This window comes from Bicyclus anynana, chromosome 7 (assembly GCF_947172395.1).
Source record: "Bicyclus anynana chromosome 7, ilBicAnyn1.1, whole genome shotgun sequence".
NCBI classification, from domain to species: domain Eukaryota; kingdom Metazoa; phylum Arthropoda; class Insecta; order Lepidoptera; family Nymphalidae; genus Bicyclus; species Bicyclus anynana.
In genome coordinates, this window is record NC_069089.1 from 10200599 (window position 1) to 10219644 (window position 19046).

Here is a 19046-nt window from a genome sequence, read left to right on the forward strand (position 1 = left end):
TTTATTGTTAGGTCTCGACTCTGACATAGACTTAAAAATCTGGTAATCATGACCCCAGTGAAATACACAATCAGAAAAATATTATATGAGCACAGACTAGGAAAGTGCGAAGAGCTTATTTCAAACTTCTGACCTGCTAAATTTATAAAATTGCTTGTTAGACGTGGGCAGTATAAATGACACACGACGTTTAAGCAAAAATAATATTTATTTTAAAATAAATTAACAAAATAATTCTCTAATCGCAATATAAATACGAAAAATAGCAACTAATCTCGCCGCTACGAACGTGGCGAAATAATTCAAACTAATATAATGAACAATGCCTCATAAGGTATCGAGAATGTCGTATAATACTGTACTAAGTGCACTCTTTTGTACTATTTTATACAAACTTATTTATTTTATCTACAAATTAACTATAACTAAGTTTAATAAATTATTTCTATAATTTTATTTGTAATAGGTATATGTTACCTATATAGGTACATTTAATTTTATTATTAATTATTAACTAAGTACCTAGTACTAATAATACATATTACCAAGAATTAGTAATTAGGTTTATGCAATACTATAATACAATGCCAATAAATGTGACCTTGAAGGAAGTTACTAATCTTCTAAAAAGAGACATACATACATACATAATAGTTATTTATGCCACTGTCATGTAATGGATGGCATTGTAGCACGAGTACTACAATCGCTAATTACGTGCAATGGCAAACAATACTTTTTCTACGACCATGCTAAAAGTATTAACAAAACTTGGTAAATAATATATAATTGGCGTTGGGCCTCATCGATTTTCGTATCAGCGTGGCCTCCTAGATTTGGCTCTTTCAGGGAAGTCTAAATTTTTGCATGACATGCAACTATTTAAAAATTTAAAAAAAATCATTGTATCAAGGTTTACTCGTGTGGCAATAAACATTCCCAAACGACCTGTAGGAATAGCTTTGTGACATTATGATTTGAGGTTTTACATTGAGTACATTACGAAATGGAAGAAAAAAAAATTTACTAAACAGAAATGGACAAAATACATGAGAAAATTTCCTATAGAAATGCTTTTATTTGATTCAAGTCATTATTTATATTACAATCTACAGTCTTCTTGCATATTACCTACCTACCTACATAATTATGCTTCACAATTCCAAGAAATGTAATCATTTCCAAGTAGGTAATGAAGAAGTAAGAATGTATAACATTTAACAATAAATATTACCTTAAATCTTACTTATGTGCTCTCCATTTGTGTAGAAGTACCTACCTACTAAAAAAATAAAATGGCACTAAAACTAACATAAAGCCAAATAAATATTAATAGGTAGTAGGTACAATCATCATCTTAATTATCATTAACAGCCGTAATTATATCTATCTCCGAGAGTTCTTAAACATAATGTATAATCTATTTCTAGATTACTTTTGTGCGAAATAAGTAACAAAAAGAGATAAAAGCAGTTTCTCGAAACCGAACAGTGTTACGTACTATGGTAACACTATTCGGGAGTTACGCCTAGCACTTAGACTAATTATAGAAGGACCTGCCTCATTAGACGTTACCCCTCTCTCAAAGGTCAAGAATCAACGATGTAACGTTTATAAAAACCGATTCTATAGAATCGATGTTGCATTGTTGTTATCGTTTTCAACGTGTAAAGAGCTCCTTAAAAATGCCAGTTTGTGTAAATGGCATAAAAAACGGTCCACAACTTCTACTTTACTAAAAGATGAAATTACGTTTCAAAACGTACAAATTTGAAATAAAAACATATCTAAAAAGAATCGATTCTTCAGCCAGAACAGCCAAACATCGATCAAGTAATCGAATACTCTGTGTACGAGTCGGAGGAATGTGGTTTTTAGTCTGTGTAAAAAATACATGTGTTTGTATTGGGAGCTAAATGTAAGTACGCTTAAGTGTAGTGTAAGGACACAGATATATTTATTGGTGTTGAATATTTTCGATGTGTGAGTTTACCTCGTCCTCCTCAAAAAATTACAGACAATTTTGTTCGTGAATTTGGGTGCAATACTGGTCCTTCTATAATTGGTCTGAGGCCTAGCACTATTGTTGTGAGTTTTCGTTGTGCTAATTTCCTGCAATTTGCTGTTGCTTGTAACAAGTAGGTTGTCGGTACCTTTGCCCTCAATGCTCGCTATTTTTTCAGTATCTTGAAAAACTGCCAACAATTACTTAACCTAACTTAATATAAAAATAAATATTTAAATAAACATTCATAATGTGGATGACCACGTCAGAAACTATCACTGCATTCGAAACTTAACCTTACAATTTTCGTGTCCATTCAATATCGTTTATTCGTGTCGTGTCGTATCGTATATATTAAGATTATTATAAATATCACAAACGTACGACTAAGCAACTATTATTGTAAAATATAATTGACATATTTAATTATAATTTATTTTCAAAAAGCACCGACTTCGTCGTATGACGAACGTCATATGATAGTTTTAAAATGTTTAGTGTATTTGACCTGGGACCACCAGAGATGAAGTAACATCTCAAACAAAAATTTAAATTGTCCAAATTTCAAAAATTAAAATTTAAGAGTACTTATTCTGGACACGTACGTGAATAAAATCTTTCGTCAAATTGAGAAACTCTTTTTAGTTTAAAGTTCGATAAAAATATACTCGTAATAATCATAATCATGATTGTGTAGCCTCTCTAAACAGATGTCTATAACTAAACAGAGGCGAATTTACAAAGTTGCTGCCAACAGGGTGTTAAATTTTTGTCACCCCTATACTGAACTCTGAAATTAGATACCCTAAAGTGTTTTCAGATAGCATGGGTATCGTGACAGTTCATTTTACTCTTGAAAGTTTGCCGCGATTCACGATAATAGTACGTATTACGAACGTCATACAGGCGACTGTCACCGTAGCAATCTAAAAACACTTTAGTTAGCCTCAATCAATAAAATTGCAATTTTTTCGTTACATTTATTTTTAACAATACAACAAGTTTCGTTTTATTTATTTAGTAAGAAAACATCTGGGCTAAATTTCCCGCCCCACCAAATCTGCCTAGCTTAGCCTGCTGGTAAATCCGGCACTGGAACTGAGTCTGTTCTGTGCTTAGCTATTTTCTTTAGCTGCATCATCATGAGACTCAATCTTTAGCTACCACCGGATGGTTTTTGCTTTTATGTTATTTTTGTTATAATATACTTAATACGTATAAAGTTTTAAGGCGCTTTTGGAATCCTAATACATCCTTAAGTTTAACACTTTATTTATCACCATTTCCATACGTAAACAATAATAATTAATTAAGAATGTAAAGCTACCGATATATGCTGTCTAGAATAAATTCAAAGTTTGCTAATATTATTATGAGATATTATGCCAATTGAATAGCTTGCTAAACTAGCACACTCGACAAACGTCCAGTCTAAACGTAGGCTTAGTTACAATATTAATGATAAACTTGTGCTTTTATTGATTATAAATTGTAAGTTAGGCGAGTTTTTAGGTATATACTAATATAAGTTTTCAGATGTGCCATTATTTAAAATGAACATTTACCGATAGCAACGCTACCTACATTGAGAATCTAAACAATACAGTGAGGCACTTCAACACACTACAACTTCATAATGTCTGATGCGAATGATTATATTTAGAATGATTTTTATTTATATACATATACTCAGTACCAATTGGTATTATGTCTATTTTAAAGGGAAGGTTTAACATGATATGATCTTAACACCACGAAAAATAACTCTTGTATTATGCCCACCATAATATAAACACACTTACGCATATTATCAGTTAAGATGTTTTCCCCATTTTTCCCAATATTCATCCGTCTGCATTTCCATAATGCGGGAATAACATCGATCGCAGGCAAACATTTCCTCTTCGCCTGTAAATATAGCTGCTTTTGCATCCTCCTGGAAAAAATTGACATCATTTACATTATAGTTTAAATTAAAAAATAAACTTATTACCCGACTACGTAAAAAGTGGTCTAAAAAGGACGAATCAAGAAAATATTTCAGATAGAAGTCGAGAAATGCATAAGTACTAAAATGATTATGATAGAGCCGTGGTCGCACCTGATGTGATGGTGCAATCAAAAATCCACACTCTTTTAGGTCTCTACACGACATCGTACCGGAACGCAAAATCGTAATCGTAATCGTAAAAACTAGCCACTGCCGTAGCCTCCCACCAGCCAGCCCTGGACCAATTAAGAAAACCTAAATCGACCCAGCCGGGGATCGAACCTTCATCTTATAAGTCCACCGCGTATACCACTGCGGCACGGAGGCCGTCAATCCGTCCGTTTAGAGTAAAACACTCGGCGTCTACTGTACATATTATTACATGTATGTATAATTACTGATAATGCTAATTGGGTAATTTCCTGGTCAGGGTTTTGTTTTGACGTTGTACTTCGTCATCGTGACGTAAGGACCAACTATGACAATATGTTATAGTCATTCATTAAGTTATATTTGCTCTGACCACAAATAGGTAAGTAAGTTCTATGACGACATCAATGGATTACTGAATTTCCTCTCCACTGTATAATTGACACTGTATAATTCATATTTACTGAAGGTTATCTGTGTAAGTCCCTACAGTTATTTCACAAACACGTAGATATATCAATACAAATAAATTAAACCCAATCATAAGGTAGCTATTGTAAACCATTGAAGAGTTGTTTCAGCTCCATCATCAGAACGTCTCCATCACATTGTAGTGCTTTAAAATACTGAATGAAAAAATAATAAACGCACTAGTTTCACTACGATTTTCAAAATTCCCCTCAATTGTCTTTTTTTTCCTATTTTTATCATGCGCGCTGTAATATTTTTGTAACTCTATGGTAAATTTAACCTCATTGACAATTTAACGGTTTCACTTCCGATAGATTATAATATACCGAAAAATAGCACGTTAAATTGTAATCAGTATTTTCAGTTCGCAATATGACTGTAGATTATAATATCACGAGTGAGATTATAAACCAACGTATTTTACAATTAAAAGGTAACATACCGAGTCTTTCGTAATACTCAGGTCGTCCATCAGAGCCCTGTCAGCATCGCCGTAACCATCTTTCACTTCGTCCAAATTAAACAGGTCCTTGGGCTCGCAGTCTGCTGCAATGACAACCTGGAATATTTCGTTAATTGGATTAATGATTTTTTCATCACCACACCAATATTATAAACGCAGAAGTTTGTGTGTAAGTGGTTTGTTACCCAAACTTTGAAATAGAAATTTAAAATGGAAGTGCATTTTACCCTGGAAATACATAGACAACTTTTATCCCGGAAAAATCCATGGTCCCCGCTGGTAAGCATATTTCCCGTTTCCCTCCAACTCATTGGAAAGGATGATGTATTTGGACGATTGAGGATCTGGAGCCTTGAAACCTTCTCAACCCACCACAGTCCAAACTCCATAATTAGCTACCATACTTACCTATGGAAAGAGCAGTCTGACAAACTTTCAGCCTTCCCAAAATGAGGCTATTGCTTGGCAAGACGGGCGACGGGGGGAAAGACTGCGCGGGTGTTAAATCGTGCGTGCGGGGAAGTGAGGTGCATCAGCTGTAGGTTCATTCATCGCTACACGCCCCTCGGCCGGCGCGGACCATCGGGAGTGTTACGATCAAACTTGCCAAGCTATATATAGTCAGGGTATTGTAAGCTCTCGGTCCAGTCGAAATTCGACGAAAAATCGATTTTGAAATAAATTCAAATTAATGTATTCTCTGATAGCGGAAAGTTAATAATGACTAATTAACAATGACGTCATTAATAAAATAACCAAATTTATGGTGAAAAAGGTGCTTACCCGAACTCTGTTGTCATATAAAGTGTCAATTAGAGTGATGAATCTCCTTATTTGTGATCTATGTTTGACTATTGACAATTGTGGTAAATCTCTTATGAACACAGTGTGGAACGTTTTAGATATTACGAGGTAGTCGCTGGCACCTAACGGCTGTAATGGAAATATTACCAGTGAATTTTAATTATCATTATCAGTCTATGAATTGAAATGACTGGCTACCTACCTATAGCCTGGCAAAAAAGAGTAGAAATTAATAGAGGCGCCACTATTGCCAATATGGCAATACGAATACGAGAAACGTAAACGTAACCTCAACTTATCCTGCAAAGCCGACAGAATAATCACTTTTGCCAGCATAGACAATAACAACTGACAAGTTAAATAGTGTTGTAAGGGGGAAAAAAAGATAGTTCCGTTTGTACACTTTTTTGCCAAGCTATATACCTGTTAAATGATGATATACTAAAAAAGAAAGACCTCTCGGACCAAGGCGCATTTGGAACTTATCTACTGTCTACACTATCAGTTTCAAGTTATTATCACTATAATACCTGACGTTTCGAAAGTATTTGTAAACTAAGCCTAATAGAGATAAAATAAAATAGATTTTTTTTAATTTAATGGCCCACTACAGGGTCAGACTCTTTTGAGTTTGTTTGACTGTGTTTGAGTTTTTAATTATCAACATCAATCATCATTATAGTTACTTGTAAGTGAGAATTTCTTAAAAGAAAAAAGCTCAATATTTCAAAGGCCGACCCAGGATTGAATTCAGGGCATGATGATCCAAAGCCACATAGGCTGACCACTGGACCAAAGAAGCAGTTATTACCAATGCCATATGTCAAGAATTGTTTTTTGAATGAAATTTAAAACACTGGTGAACCTTACTATATTATTGACAAGGTCATGAACAAGCTCATGACTAAGGGCTCTGTTCGTAACTAGTTGGAATAACTCCGACAGTGAGCTTACTTAGCAATTTATAAAGAATAAAAAAGTTAACATACTCTATCACATAATTCTTCAAATGTAGAATCCAGAACGCGGCCGCATGATTTGGCAAACTTGACATTTCTCCCAAGTATGTTTATTACTCTAACTCTTACAGTATCAGTCTCCTTCGATATGAGAAACTTGAATAAATTATCTACGTCGTTATTGCCTGGCGTCAATTCACTATTTCTGTAAAGATAATTGCAATTAATTAATCTTGGTTGTCTTATCTTATATCTTACTTTATCTATACATACATGGTATCCCATAATAAGTAATAAATCATAAGCAAGTGAAAGATACCTTTTATCTTTGATTAGTTTTGATAGACAGGATTATATGCACAGGGGAGTCAGTGAATGTTTTTACTGCTAATTTTTTAAATTTCTTTTTAGTTACTTAGAATGGGGATGATGATTAGGTTTGAATATATTGATTTTTATGATACATTCGGGTAAATAAGGTAAATGTTAACTATTTTATACATAAAAAGCAAAGATTGTCTGGATATTTGCAAAATAAATAAGATTATAAAATTTCAAATCTATTAAAAATCTTTTATCGTAATTAGACGAAAATTCATACAATTTTAGCTTCTTTACATTAAATGTGACATTTTTTTCAATATTTGAACTATCATAAACGCACAAATAAAAAAGATATTAGTAATTTTATTTGAACGCCCATACAAATCTAACGATCATTATCACCTACGTCATTAAATCGTACCATTTTGTATGGGGCGTTTTTCAGGTATCCGCGGCAGCACCGCAAATCTGACTCTTTGAAACCCTGTAGCTCCTAAAGTAATGATCGCAGATATACTGTTACTTTTACAAAATTCCTGTACTATTTGCATACTTTTAATTTATATACAATTTAAAAACTGTCATCATCCCTAATAGGGATAGTTACCCTATTACATTGACACAATTTTTTGGTGATTTTATTTTTATGATTTACAGTTTTTGATTTATGGAGTCTAGTATATAATTGCTGGGTTCTTTTATCATACTTACATAAAATATTTTCCATACTTGTTACTTGAGCCACGTATTCTATAATCAATGCCGGAATCAAGTTGAATAACATCACTGTGAGCTTTAAGTACTGGTATAAAAGGCAAGAAATTGGATCGTTGCAAGCCATTCTTATACAAATCGTCCGGCTTCCGGTTGCTTGTTGCTACCACCACACATCCATTGTCAAACAGTTGTGTGAACAATCTCTTTAGGACCATCGCATCCCCAATATCTGTAACCTATCAATATTTTCTTACATAGTCATTAGCAGCCTCAGGGCCAGGCCTCCCCTTTACAGGAGAGGGGATTTGGAGATTAGACCCACCAAGCTGGTCCAATAAGGTTTAGATAGATAGATACACTTTATTTGCACACCACAAAGACAAATACTAGTGAAATAAAAACATATTAAAAAGAGACCAGCATACAAAAGGCGGCCTTATCGCGAAGTAGAGATTACTTCTAGGCAACCTTCGGTTTAGGAAAACTTATGGACATCAACAAGTGGCGTAAAACAAAATTAACCATAGTATTAGGTTTTAATTAAGGTTTAGGGCGATATTACCACCAATTACATTAACACCAACTACAGTAACACCACCAATTCCATTAACATTCCTCAAGGATACTGAACCATTGTATTAAACCAACTAGATTCTCAATTAAAGAGATTTTTAGCAAAGATTAAGCAAGGGGATTTTAATCTTTATAGAAAAAGTGATATTGCAAAAATCACAATCAAGTACCTTTAGACTCTACATAAAATCACCAAGTTTTATGTAACTTAATTTTTTATATGGGCAACAAATTCGTTATCAGTGGATGATCCCAACATTGATGTGGTTCACAAATCCCAGAGGAACTATGGACATTTCATGGATGTCTATGTTCTGCTCCAACTTTTATATACAAAATTGTATCAAAATCGGTTAAGACATTTATGAGTAAAAAGTTAACAGACAAACTTACTTTCACATTTATAATATTAGAAAACAGATTATTTAAATAAATAAGATATTTTATTATTTCTAGTTTTAAAATCTTTCAACTTACTTGAAATTCATCAAAGCAAATAAGCCATGACTCCTGAGTAATATCAGCTGCCACTGGAGGGATGGGATCAAAAGGTTTTGAGCCCTCATCTCTGAAGGAACTGGCTCCTTTTCCCGACTTGATTTTGAGTTCATGTATTCTTGCATGAATATTTAACATGAAAGAGTTGAAATGAACTCTCAGCTTTTCTTTAATCTAGAAACATAAATAGCATTGGTTAGTTGACAGTGGATATATAAATGTGGATATGACCAAGGGTCATTTTACATGTGTCTTAAAGGTTTTGGGTATATTTGTCATAGTGTATATTTGAAATATCACTCCTAAATCTGATTTCTGCCCCATAAATTCCATTTTCAGTTTCTGGCTTTAACTGTATATTTTACTGCATACTCTATTCTACATCCTTGTGAACACCCTCAAATATGATCTTAATATGTCCATATAACTCCCATGATAAAATTCCTGTGTAAAAATAAGAATTAACATTGCACTAAGTACTGACTGACTGACTGTATAATTTAGGTAAGCAAATAAGAGTATTGTGGAATATGCTGGCCTATTTGATCTTCAGTTTAAAATATTTATTTTGTAGGTGATAAGGAAAATAGAATGTAATCAGAATTTCCAATTTTAGTACAGTGTTTCATTCAAGTTTGTACACATTTTTACTTTATTAAAATAGTATTGACGGACTTACTGGTACTGTCTCATAAAACAAATCCATTAACATGGTTTTTCCACCGCCAACACTACCGTAAATATAAAGGCCTTTTGGCGCTATAATTTTCTCTGGTTCTTTCCTTTGAAATATGCTGAATAATGATTCACCAATCCTTGGTTGGATAACTGGACGTTGGTACGAAGAAACCTCATGATATATGTCCTGCAAATGTTTCACTACCATTTCTTGGTGAGGGTCCTTACTCAGTACACCGTCAGCGACTTTCTGGGAATACAAACTCCAAGGGCCTTCGTTTGCAAGAGGTTTCTCCTTGGCCTGGGACGATAAGAGTTTAGCACAACGATAACAGCACTGCCAAGAACGTTTTGCCAAAAATAACACTTGAACACAGGAATTCCGTGAAAACATTTTTACTGATCTAAATGATTCACTTCGATGAGGAAAATTTTTATATTACATAAGTGTAAAGTTAAAATAACATGCACGTTTATAAATAACTATGCCTTAATATCATTTTACGTACTAATAAATACGAATGTCGTGAATAAAAGTTTAAAACTAAGTCAAAATAAAATATACAGCTGTTTTATAAAATTTTTAAGAACAACTGTCAGTGTCAGTCGTGATGTCAAAGTCAAATTGTCAGCTGTCAAGCTGAGAGTTGCCAAATTAAGATTGTAAAATTTACCTATAAATTACTAAAAGTATATATTTATAACTTCACTTATTATTTTTTCACGATTTAGTTAAAATGTTTTAGCAATTTTAGCAGATGTCCTTACTTTACTTGCGTGGCAATTTATAAACCTTCTAACTTTGATGATTATGAAAACTTCCAATTATAATTAAAAAAATATCCTCAGATTTCAACCAATTTACACAAAACCTTGACAAATAAGTTCCTTATGAATCACTCTATTCATTGTTGAAACCCACATGAAAATCCATTCAGTAATTTTCAAGTTTATCGTGAATACACCGACAGACATACGGTGGAAGATTTTGTTTAGTAGATAGATAACTATGCGCCAAATTACTAGGCCGCTCTGCTTTGTCTTCGAGTTTTGACTATTTAAAGTTCTTCCTCTTTAAAAATATAATTACCAATAAGTAGCATATTACAATAATATATGTTACCAAATGCGTCACAAGACTCACTTCAAATATTGCGTAGCTCAATACGTAAATAGCAACGCGATAATAAACTAGTGTGTTTGTTCATGCATTGAAATGGTTAGTTAGCATTCTTTTTATTTTTATATATTTCATGATTGTACTGCACCTACCTACTCCGAGGAGGTACAATACAAGCGTAAATGGGTTTCACAATATTTTTTGTTTTATAATAAAAAAGAGAACTGCTTTGCCTTATGTTTTAATAGAATACGCAGATCAAAAAAAATATTAATAAATAAGTGACAAGCATCAATTAAAAAAAAACTTTCATATTAAGCGTAAAAATTGGGAAACCTTCACAACATGGCAATACCTTTGAATGAAAAAAATTGTGTAGCTACACAAAATACAAAAACTGGGTCTCACAGACTCACAGTTTGTTTTAGTGTGGAGTGTGGACTCCGTAGACCTCACGTAGACAGTACCTACTGTGTGGTGCTTACGCCGGATGCGTCACGTAGTCCATGCCCGAGCTTTTTGTACATTCACTTCGGCATAGTTAAATGCGTATGGATTGGGTACTTTACCTTTTACCATATAATTCTAAACGCATGCGTTTGTGTTCCTTTGCCCCTCAGAATATTCGAACCTCATTTTAGGTCCCGCTGTCTTTTTTGACAATTTTAATAAATACTGGATAGGCACTGCGGACCTACAGTACGGAAAATTAAATAATTAACAGCCTATTCTAATTACTCAAGGCAGAGTCAGATCTACCTCTCTATACCTAAATTGGACCCATAGGTACGTCGTGGCTCTCATACGAGCTGAGGAGCCTTTTACGGTGCTGATGTTTGAATATCTAAATTAGTATTAGTTACCTTGTTAATACCTCTAAAGGTACCTAAACTCGTAACAGTGATCGTCAGCGACGGCTTCATGTAGATACGTAGTATAGTCTTCAAGGCAAGGAGTCAAGGAGGTGTATCCATGTTTCTATTGGAGAAGAGAATTATTGAGAATTTATTGCAAAAAAAAAAATACATTAGACTTCAATAACCAATATAACCTAGAACTCAAACCCAGAACCTTACTATCCTGAACCTCAGTCGCACAGGTAATCACGATCACCGAACGGCAAAATAAAATTGCGACGTCCTTAACTATGGCTGCCAGTGCCATTATTTACACTCATTCATGAGTGGATAAGGGAAGTATTTATCTCTCAGAAAATAAAAGAGGTTGAGAATCTCTACCTCTTTGTAATAGACAACTTACCTACCTATAATCGCATTATAAAAATTAAATTAAATTAATAGCATACACCTAAGTACTTTTTAATCAGATTATACAACTATAGCCATTATAATAAAATTACCGTTCCTCTAATTAGCAGGGGCGTAACTACCGCCGTTTAAGCCGTATCAATTACTAGCTGACGCCGCGTGGTTTCACCCGAGTGGTTCCCGTTCCCGTAGGAATACGGGGATGATATATAGCCTGTAGGCTTCCTCGATAAATGGGCCATCTAACACTGAAATAATTTTTCAAATCGGACCAGTAGTTCCTGATATTAGCGCGTTCAATCAATCAATCAAACAAACAAACAAACTCTTCAGCTTTATAATATTAGTATAGATACAGTGCCCCCAGACTTCAGGGGACCCTAACGTCTGAGAGCAAAAATTATGAAAATGTAGGTAATCCACAATATCTTTTATTCCCTGGTTAAACGTGCGCCCAAAAGTTGGAAACATCCTATCTAAGTTACGTCACTGTCATATTTATTTTAAACTTTTAAAGAGAGCAATTTGGTTTCTTTTGTGAGCAATCTTTACCCTTCATTTGGGCCACCAACTTTGATACAGGGCCCCTCCAAGGCAAGCTACGCCACTGCTAATTAGATATTATTATTATGAAATTAATAAAATATTATATACAGAGTTTATAATTACCGTGCCAAAAAAGAGCCGTAAAAGAGCCGTGATAGCCCAGTGGATTTGACCTCTGCCTCCGATTCCTGAGGGTGTGGGTTCGAATCCGGTCCGGAGCATGCACCTCCAACTTTTCAGTTGTGTGCATTTTAAGAAATTAAAATATCACGTGTCTCAAACGGTGAAGTAAAACATCGTAAGAAAACCTGCATACAAGAGAACAACATTGGCAAAATTGGCAGACTTCACACACGCAGAGAATTAAGAAAACTTAATTATCTGCGTGTGTGAAATCTGCCAATTCGCATTGGACCAGCGTGGTGAACTATTGGCCTAACCCCTCTCACTCTGAGAGGAGACTCGAGCTCTGCAATGAACCGAATATGGGATCGTAATGATGATGATGATGATCTTCTTCTATAGAATAGAAGAAAAGTCAAAGGATTTTACTTATGCACGAGAGAACAAGTAGCAACGCAAAAAAAAGTGAACGTCGAAGGTATGATGCACAACGTAAAAATGTCTATTGTTTTATCGCAGGCGCTTAGAACTTAAAACTCTAAGGGTGATTACAGACTAGCGTATTTTTCTTTCGCTTCCAAAAACGAGCTTATACGCGCATTTATAATGTTAGTCTGAAACCGCTCTAACTCGTCAGATTTTTAGTGGAGTCACTGTTTTACTCTACTTAATAAATAATATAAAAAAAAACATCTGAAAAAGTATCAGTAGCATAATCGCATCACCATCATATGCATATATGATGGTGATGCGATGTAAATGATTCCATCTTAGAATGCATCATCACTTACCATCAGGTGAGATTGTCGTCAAGGGCTAACTTGTTTGAAATATAAAAAAAAATGGCTCGCGATCTCAGTTAGATAATTCATAATAATATATATGCGAAAATGAGGCTGGTTGGTATTAGGTCATCAATAATATCAGCCTATTTTAACAGCACACTACAGGGCCAGTCATCGCCCTTATAGGAGAAGGGATATAGAGCTTAGACCCACCATGCTGCTTTAATGAATGTTGGTGGACTTAGGTGATAATGTCTAAATCATTAACGACCACTATCAGATGTATTATGACCGGAATTGGTTTAGCGTGCTCTCCGATCGTTATCATTAACACCCATATTAGGCTCACTCAGAATGAAAGGGGTTAGGCATTAGTCCACAGACAGTTGACAGACTTCACACACTTAGAGAAGAAAATTCTTAGTTATGCAAGTTTCCTCAGGATGTTTTTCCTTCACCGTTTGAGACACGTGATATCTAATTTCATAACTGAAAAGTTAGGTGCTTTCCCCTGACCGGATTCGAACCCTACGCCTTCCGAATCGAAGGCAGAGGTCATATCCGCCAGGCAAAAAAAATATACATAGGGGACGTGTTCACGTCACCTATGTATATTTTTGTCATTATCAACCCATATTCGGTTCACTGCTGAGCTCCTCTCGGAATGACAGGGTAACCCCTGTCCGGCCAATAGTCCGCCACGCTGGCGGATTGGCAGACTTCACACACGCAGAGAATTGAGAAAGTTCTCTGGTATGCAGGTTTCCTCACGATGTTTTTCCTTCACCGTTTGAGACACGTGATATTGAATTTCTTAAAATGCACACAACTGAAAAGTTGGAGGCGCATGGCCCGGATCGGATTCGAACCCACCCTCCGGAATCGGAGGCAGAGGTCATATCCACTGGGCTATCACGGCTATATGTATACGGCTATGTATATACTTATCTTAAATTATATTTTGCAAAACCCCCAAAAAATGCCGATAGTATCGACAGCGCTCGAGCTGATGCTATCAAACAATGCACAATGGACGCCGCATCAACAATGAACTAAGTATTGTATCGCATATGAATACCAAATTAAATAAATGCCGTATCTTGTTTTACCGCTAATAAAATCCGAAATTATCATTGATGTTAGAAGAAAAAGAGGTAGATAAGTTACATAAGCCACATTCGACGTTTACTACTGGCACACAAAAAATATTTTAGCGGCGCTGTCAACGGCGCGATGACTGAGCTCAGGTTTGCTAATTAGCATAGTTTTAATGTGCCACTTGCGGTCGGCGTATAACTTAGCTACCTCTTTTTTTTTGTAACGTCATTGGAAATTACGACTGTAGTTTTAACAGGCAGATATATACTATGCAATCTGGAACCTACCTACTATGCTATCGCAAAATTTCATTCCCGATAATATATTAAAATTATAAGCGTTTAAAATGTTACGTTTGGTCCAGTGTTCATATGGCTGTGAAACGTGGGTCCTGAAAAAGGATTGCTGTCAACGTTTGCAAGCATTTGAGGTTAGGGGATTAAGGAAATGGAATCATTATGTCTCAAATTCTCAAGTGCTGGAGAGAGCAAACTGTGAACGCGAGCTGATGACAACTGTAAAGAGGCGGAAGGTTGCATTTTTCGGACATCTGCAAAGAGGACCCCTCTACGAGTTTCCTAGGTCGATCCTAGAAGGCGAGACATCGAAAAAAGGGTACGAGAGCGACAGCGACGTAAATGGGTGGACGATATTAAAGGAGTGGACCAAGACTAATTAATTACAGCGAGCTGAAATATATTTCAAGTGATTGAAAAGTTTTCTTCATCTGACCGCCAGTTTGAAGACGGCACCTGATGATGATATGCAAATATTATCATTATCAGCATATTTTACCGACCTTCTACACGGTCAGGCCGTCCTTAAGGAAACGCACATTAAATCAATAATACGATTAATATAAGGTGTGGTCTGTTAAAATTCAAAGTAGATAGGCTTACTTTTCGAGGTTTATAATGTCAAGTTTAACATTTGTAGAGACTTCTATGAAACTCAGCAGTTGTTTTTACCTTCATAATTAATTACAATATTTTTTACAGAAGAAATAAATAGGTTACCTAGTACAAGTATAATAAAATTTTTACTTTTTGTGTGACAATTAATCCGATCTTTGTCATTTATTGGATTTTAATCCTCCATTTGAACTGCAATTGCTTATAAATCTGACTACAGGGGCTTTGATTCTAAGAGCCCATTACTTTTTTTTTCATTTAAAAATAATATTTGCCATATTTTTTTTATAATATGACCCACTCCCCTCCAACTAGTCGGGAAAGACTGTACTGTACTTAGGTACTTAGGTACTAGGACTGTACTTAGGTAAAATAATAAATAATTTTCATAGTTTTATATTAATTAATTACAATTTGTATGTACCTAAGTAAATGTAGTAGGTTGATATCGTCGTCATCAACCCATATTCGGCTCACTGCTGAGCTCGAGTCTCCTCTCAGAATGAGAGGGGTTAGGCCAATAGTCCACCACGCTGGCCCAATGCGGATTGGCAGACTTCACACACGCAGAGAATAAAGATAATTCTCTGGTATGCAGGTTTCCTCACGATGTTTTTCCTTCACCGATTGAGACACGTCATATTTAATTTCTTTTTCTGTCAGGTTGATATGATAAACCCAAAACAATCATTAGGTACTTTATTCAAAACAGAAGTGGGGATTTCCGATCTCGATTGTGTGAAACGAGATCATACAGTAGGTACATATTCAATTTTAAGTAAGTATTATTGCAAAGTGGTTTAAGCAAATTACCCCACTTTGGGACAATAACAAAAATATCTTGAGAAAGAAGGATGCAGTCAAATTGAAATCGACATCCTGAATGCATTCATGCGGTAAGTGCATAATATATTGCAATCAGCGATCTCGCATTATCGTGACATCCTCTTTTTATTTTGTTTTGGCAGGGATGTACCTACGTACAAACTAAGTCTTGGAAGACAAAGAACATTTTTTTTAAATGTAGGTAATTCATTTACAGTGACGTGCACATCATAATAGATAGCACTTCCTACCAGTGGCGAAGGATGGCATATTGACGACGGTATAAGCCGTCCCAAAGAAAACGGTTTCTCATACATCCATACATTTATATTCATTACAATAATTAATATTATGTATGTATGGATTTTTAAAAGGTAACTCGGCAAAAAGCCTGTTTGCACTCTTCGCCGCTGCTGCCTACCCTAAGGACTTGTTACAGACCTGGACTGAGAAAGGAATTTGCTACTTTGTACAAGTTGTACGTATAGTGCATGCCCTAGTTAAAATCCCTGTGCAGGTAGATGCTTGTATACTGAGCCACACAAACAGCGCTCTACTATTAAAAGAAAAGTCACGTTATTAGTGAATAGCATATTTACGCGGATGAAACAACAGGCCGTCAGCTAATAATTTATGAAATTCCTAAATAAATTATCTTCTCTAAGACCTTTGTCTTAAGACAAACATTAGATCTATGTACCTAATATCATAGAGACTAGGTAAGTAGGTACATAATATACTAAAGACTGTCTCATTTCATCCTAATCCTAGATTCCAAGAAACCGTTATATTCGCTTATAATACAAGCTTTCAACGCAGATACTTTACTAAGTAACATTTTTGTTATGCATCATGCAGAACAAAAATAGAGATTACGTGTTTTATTCCTATTACCTACAATATTGGTGTAGAAAAGCAATGATTTTACGAGTATACTACAATAGTATAAAATGGTTTTACAGTATAGTATAAAATCATTGTAGAAAAAGCACGGATAATCTTTTTTGGCGAGTCGAAAACAGCCCTGAAGAGCTACAGGATAAACAAAAAGAGCCATCATCCTGGCGTCTCTGGCCGCTTAATTTATAAACCACTTCTTTTTTTCTGTCTGACCCCCGGTTATGGCTCCTGGAAATTCATCGCGACAGTCTTGCAGGCGTGCTATTTTCAACAATATATTGCCCATTAAATTCGCCTTCACCATAAAGATGCCCGTAAAATTTACGTGTATATGTCTGTGTGCAATCTGCGCGCTTTCTATATTATAATGTTTACATCGTCCGTAACAAGTTATTTTCACATAAATAAAACACCTAACCGCAGTGTATGCTCGCAGTTTTAAAAATATATTAACATAGTAAAAAATACAAAGCTTCCCGCCGCCTGTACGTTTTGAAACGGTTTTCATCAAAAATTGGACGATTCAAGGAAGATCTACAATATTGATTTATTGGAGTGCATAACAAGTACAAAAAATATTACAACTACAAATAAAGTCTTAAATACTTAACATTTAATAATACGAGTAAAAAATAAGATCAACATAATTTCTAAACTTAAAATAGTTTTTGAAGGTAAAAAGAGAAATAATTAAATGTGCAAAAGCAACCGAAACAATACACAAAGAGAAGACAACACTGAGATCATAAAGTACAATAAAGTCGAGGCGCAGAGATGTTCAGAAAGATACGAAAAGTAAATAGAACATCGTCTAGTTACAATGCAACAAAGAAGATCTTTCCACGTCTTGTGGAATTTCCTATTGGAGGTTAAAGGCACAGCGAACAGGTGGACTATTGTCGTCAATGTCAAGGTTACCTTCGCCGAACTGACCTACGGAACCTAAATTGCTCTTGAACTCGCTCGCACACTGGCCTCAATTGTGCCCCATCTAATGTCTCGGTTAACAACCTCTGCTGCCAAGGTGCCTGTTGTTGTTTGCAGTCTTTTGTGGCAGTCTTTTCACGAAACCATTGAAAGGACTCCATTTAAACGAGCTCAAAAACAAGAGAACAAAAAATTCAATTTCGTGTCCTGCGTTTACCACTTTTTCTTTCCACCTCATTTCTGGTTTATCCAACAAAGAAAGGTCACTCACTCCTTTAAAATAAAATGAACTTTTAATTGAATTAAGATATTCTTATATGTACACAATATTAAAAATTTAATCAAGGGCTTCTAATAATAAGCATCGAACATGGAAACTAATGGGTAGGTATTACATAAGTATGGAGATCGATTGAAAGAGAGGTTAGAATCCAATTTATGAGCATCTTATTGTCTTTCTACTTAACTATTGTGACCAACATTGTGTATAAACAGGCAGGTTTTGAAGCGAAGTTTATTATATTGCTAGACATGACTAGGACCCCGACAAACCCCTTCAACATATTTTGTTCATTTGTAAACTTATAAAATTATCATTTGTCATATACTCCTTTACTTTACCAAAACGTTTTAATGGCCAAAACCAGCAACTGGTACGAGATATCAATAGCATTTAGAAATAATTATTTAGTATTTTTATTTAATATTTAGTTTTCGGTATTATCTTTTTTTTATGACAATGTATCTCACGTTACTCGTATCTATATTGCTTAGTGAAGCTGCATAGTAATTTCAGGTTCAGCGAATAAAAACATTAAAGTTTATAAAGATTAAATTAATACAAAATATTAATAAAAAAACTTCAATCGACTTCCTATGCAAATATTATCCTAAGCTAAAGCGTTGCCAAT

General features: G+C 34.9%; 1 protein-coding gene across 1 annotated transcript; it reads right to left on the reverse strand.

Annotated features, from left to right (window-relative positions):
• Window positions 1-189: 189 nt before the first annotated feature.
• On the reverse strand, window positions 190-10223 carry LOC112053302 (putative ATPase N2B). Its single transcript, XM_024092688.2, has 7 exons — window positions 9634-10223; window positions 8934-9128; window positions 7878-8119; window positions 6873-7047; window positions 5863-6012; window positions 5059-5175; window positions 190-3941 (listed from the first exon to the last, which is right to left on the reverse strand). Exons 1-7 carry the CDS (start codon window positions 10024-10026, stop codon window positions 3816-3818), a joined length of 1398 nt encoding a protein of 465 aa, XP_023948456.2. The 5' UTR covers window positions 10027-10223; the 3' UTR covers window positions 190-3815.
• Between the last annotated feature and the right edge of the window lie 8823 nt (window positions 10224-19046).